The 4184-nt window shown below is 54.1% G+C and overlaps 1 protein-coding gene across 2 annotated transcripts; it reads right to left on the reverse strand.

Moving 5' to 3' along the window:
* Positions 1 to 9: 9 nt before the first annotated feature.
* Positions 10 to 4178, reverse strand: LOC116217603 (uncharacterized transmembrane protein DDB_G0289901-like). 2 transcript variants are annotated; one of them, XM_031557492.1, is made up of 3 exons: positions 2255 to 4178; positions 585 to 2020; positions 10 to 187 (listed from the first exon to the last, which is right to left on the reverse strand). In XM_031557492.1, the coding sequence occupies exons 1-2, from the start codon at positions 4167 to 4169 to the stop codon at positions 936 to 938; spliced, it is 3000 nt and encodes a 999-aa protein (XP_031413352.1). In that variant the 5' UTR covers positions 4170 to 4178; the 3' UTR covers positions 10 to 187; positions 585 to 935. The 2 variants fall into 2 exon arrangements, with proteins under 2 accessions (XP_031413352.1, XP_031413351.1); XM_031557491.1 differs by having other exon boundaries at positions 585 to 4178.
* Positions 4179 to 4184: the final 6 nt, after the last annotated feature.

Genomic DNA, 4184 nt, shown 5'->3' on the forward strand with positions numbered 1-4184 from the left:
TCTGCTGAGACACAGCAGTGTGGACAAGTATAGAAATGCAGTCTAAACAGTAGCAGCACTCAGCGCTCAGCAAGGCTAAAAATGGTACCGACCTGAAACATTAGGCTTGCCCGTCACAGGAGAGTAACACGAGAACATCCACTGTCCAGAAGATTCCCAGGTTGCCATGTCTTCTGCTATACAGTCACTAGAAAACAGAACACAACAGCAAAAGAAGAAATTACGGTCAGAAGCCAAACGGCAAAAAGCAAAGTCAAACTCAAGTAGCCAAAGCCATGCCAATTAATTCCATAGGACGCTGCTCAGAGGGAACAAGTGAAGAACACCACAATTATCTGTGAAAGACACAGCAGTCACTCTGCTGGACACACAGGTGTCCCACAAAGCGTTTTACCGTTTCATCGAACTGCAAGTAAATCACATCGGGTCTGGAAGAGAAACCAAAACCCCAGTGCTTTCCATGGTTCCCCCGCACGTCCCAGCTTCCATCCCCCGGAACGCGTCCTCTCCATTATCCAGAGGAAGCCAGTAAGCACTTAAGCAGCTCATTGCGAGCGCTTCCCAGGGGACAGGTCATCACTCACCAAAGTCGCTGCTGTCCACCTCTGCGGCCATCACCAGGGGCTGCACTGCTTAACGCAGAGGGCGCTTTCAGCGACGAGACCGCGCTTTTCTTGCCTGCTGGTCCAAAACCGGAGGCACCAGCGAGTCCTCCTCCATCACGGCTGCCACCCGATGTGCTCTTGGTGCACACAGGAGGCTGGGCAGCGGCTGCGGGAGCGCCCCGTCCTCCTGCAGCTCCTCCCTTGCGCAGGGACACGGCTGGCCGGAGAAGGTTTAGGGCTCTCCGGGCACGAGGAACACGTCCTCCTCCATCGCCTCCCGTGTGCTGGATCACGGGTGGCTGGCTAAGGTTGGTGTCTATCTGGGTAGCATCACCCAATCCTTTTACAGCTCCTTCCGTGTGCTGGATCGACGGGTGGCTGGCCAGGATTTGTGTCTATCTGGGTAGCATCACCCAATCCTTTTACAGCCCCTCCCGTGTGCTGGATCACGGGTGGCTGGCTAAGGTTTGTATTTAATTGAGCACTGTCTCCCCATTCTCCAATAGCTCCTCTCCTGTACTTGAACATGGCTCTTCTCTTGTACTTTAACACGGCTGGACGGATATTGTGTCTGTTTCTCGGGGTAGCAGCACCCCATCCTCCTACAGCTCCTCCCTCGTGTTGGATCATGGGTGCCTGGCTGTGGTTTCTATTTGTCTCTGTAGTGGCTCCTGATCCTCCTACAGCTCCTCCCGTGTGTTGGATCATAGTTGGCTGGCTAAGGTTTGTACTTGTCTGAGTAGTGCCTCCCCATCCTGCTCCTGCTCCTCCCTTGTACTGGAACACAGCTGGCCGGATAAGGTTTCTATTCCTTCGGGTACCAGCACCCCATCCTCCTACAGCTCCTCCCGTGTGCTGGATCATGGGTGGCTGGCTAAGGTTTGTATTTGTCTGAGTAGCGTCTCCCCATCCTGCTACAGCTCCTCCGGAAGGCTGGATCACTGGGGGCTGGCTCAGAATTGTGCTTGTCTGACTATTGTCTCCCCATCCTCCTACAGCTCCTCCCATCTGCTGGATTATGGGGGGCTGGCTCAGGGTTGTGGCTGTCTGACTATTGTCTCCAGATCCTCCTACAGCTCCTCCCATCTGTTGGATCATTGGGGGCTGGCTCAGGATTGTGGCTGTCTGATTATTGTCAGCAGATCCTCCTACAGCTCCTCCCATCTGCTGGATCATGGGGGGCTGGCTCAGGATTGTTGCTGTCTGACTATTGTCTAAAAATCCTCCTACAGCTCCTCTCGTGTTTTGGAGTACAGGTGGATGGATAGGGTTTGTATTTGTCTGAGTAGTGTCTCCCCATCCTCCTACAGCTTGTCTCTTGTAATTGAACATGGCTCCTCTCTTGCGCTTTAACACAGATGACCGGATAATGAGTGTGTTTCTCGAGGTAGCAGCACCCCATCCTCCTACAGCTCCTCCCATCTGCTGAATCATGGGCAGCTGGCTAAGGTTTGTATTTCTTTGAGTAGTGTTTCCCCATCCTGCTACACCTCCTCCCGAAGGTTGGAGCACAGGTGGATGGGTGAGGTTTGTATTTGTCTGAGTAGTGTTTCCCCATCCTCCTACAGCTCCTCCCGTGTGTTGTAGCACAGGTGGATGGATGAGATTTGTATTTGTCTGAGTAGTGTCTCCCCATCCTCCTACAGCTCGTCGCTTGTAATTGAACATGGCTCCTCTCTTGCGCTTTAACACGGATGACCGGATAATGAATGTGTTTCTCGAGGTAGCAGCACCCCATCCTCCTACAGCTCCTCCCAAAGGCTGGAGCACAGGTGGCTGGCTAAGATTTGTATTTATCTGGGCAGCTGTACCCCATCCTCCTACAGATCCTCCAATGTGCTGGATTATGGGGGGCTGGCTCAACATTGTGCTTGTCTGACTATTGCCTCCCCATCCTCCTAAAGCTCCTCCAGAAGGCTGGATCATGGGGGGCTGGCTCAGGATTGCAGATGTGTGACTATTGCCTCCAGATCCTCCTACAGCTCCTCCCATCTGCTGGATCATGGGGGGCTGGCTGAGCATTGTGGCTGTCTGACTATTATCTCCAGATCCTCCTACAGCTCCTCCCATCTGCTGGATCATGGGGGGCTGGATCAGCATTGTGGATGTCTGACTATTGTCTCCAGATCCTCCTACAGCTCCTCCCATCTGCTGGATCATGGGGGGCTGGATCAGGATTATTGCAGTCTGACTATTGTCTCCCCATCCTCCTACAGCTCCTCCGGAAGGCTGGATCACTGGGGGCTGGTTCAGGATTGTGCTTGTCTGGCTTGTGATACCCCATCCTCCTACAGCTCCTCCCATCTGCTGGATCATGGGGGGCTGGTTCAGGATTGTGGTTGTCTGAATATTGTCTCTAGATCCTCCTACTGCTCCTCCCATGTGCTGGATCATTGGGGGCTGGTTCAGGATTGTGGCTGTCTGACTATTGTCTCCCCATCCTCCTACAGCTCCTCCCATGTGCTGGATCATTGGGAGCTGGATCAGGATTGAGGATGACTGACTATTGTCTCCCCATCCTCCTACAGCTCCTCCCGAAGGCTGGATCATGGGGGGCTGGTTCAGGATTGTGCTTGTCTGATTACTGTTAGCAGATCCTCCTACAGCTCCCCCCATCTGCTGGATCGTTGGGGGCTGGCTGAACATAGCGGATGTCTGATTATTGTTAGCAGATCCTCCTACAGCTCCCCCCATCTGCTGGATCGTTGGGGGCTGGCTGAACATTGCGGATGTCTGACTATTGTCAGAAGATCCTCCTACAGCTCCCCCCATCTGCTGGATCATTGGGGGCTGGCTGAGGATTGTGGCTGTCTGGTTTGTGGTACCCCATCCTCCTAGAGCTCCTCCCATCTGCTGGATCATGGGGGGCTGGTTCAGGATTGCGGCTGTCTGATTACTGTTAGCTGATCCTCCTACAGCTCCCCCCATCTGCTGGATCACTGGGGGCTGGCTGAACATTGCGGATGTCTGACTGTTGTCTCCAGATCCTCCTACAGCTCCTCCAGAAGGCTGGATCACTGGGGTCTGGCTGAGGATTGTGGCTGTCTGACTATTGTCTCCCCATCCTCCTACAGCTCCTCCCATCTGCTGGATCGTTGGGGGCTGGCTGAGGAATGCGGATGTGTGACTATTGTCAGCAGCTCCTCCTACAGCTCCTCCCGAAGGCTGGATCACTGGGGGCTGGCTCAGGATTGTGCTTGTCTGACTATTGTCAGCAGATCCTCCTACAGCTCCTCCCATGTCCTGGATCATGGGGGACTGGCTGAGGATTGCAGATGTCTGACTATTGTCTCCAGATCCTCCTACAGCTCCTCCCATCTGCTGGATCATGGGGGGCTGGCTCAGGATTGTTGCTGTCTGACTATTGTCTCCCCATCCTCCTACAGCTCCTCCGGAAGGCTGGATCATGGGGGGCTGGCTAGGCATTGTGGATGTTTGATTATTGTCTCCAGATCCTCCTACAGCTCCTCCCATCTGCTGGATCGTTGGGAGCTGGCTGAACATTGCGGATGTCTGACTATTGTCAGCAGCTCCTCCTACAGCTCCCCCCATCTGCTGGATCATTGGGGGCTGGCTGAG

The sequence above is a fragment of the Meleagris gallopavo genome (assembly GCF_000146605.3).
Source record: "Meleagris gallopavo isolate NT-WF06-2002-E0010 breed Aviagen turkey brand Nicholas breeding stock chromosome 20 unlocalized genomic scaffold, Turkey_5.1 Chr20_random_7180001953302, whole genome shotgun sequence".
Lineage (NCBI taxonomy): Eukaryota > Metazoa > Chordata > Aves > Galliformes > Phasianidae > Meleagris > Meleagris gallopavo.

Coding starts and splice junctions, on each gene's coding strand:
- LOC116217603 (XM_031557491.1), bottom strand. CDS start 4,169: ATGATCCAGCAGATGGGGGGAGCTGTAGGAGGAGCTGCTGACAATAGT.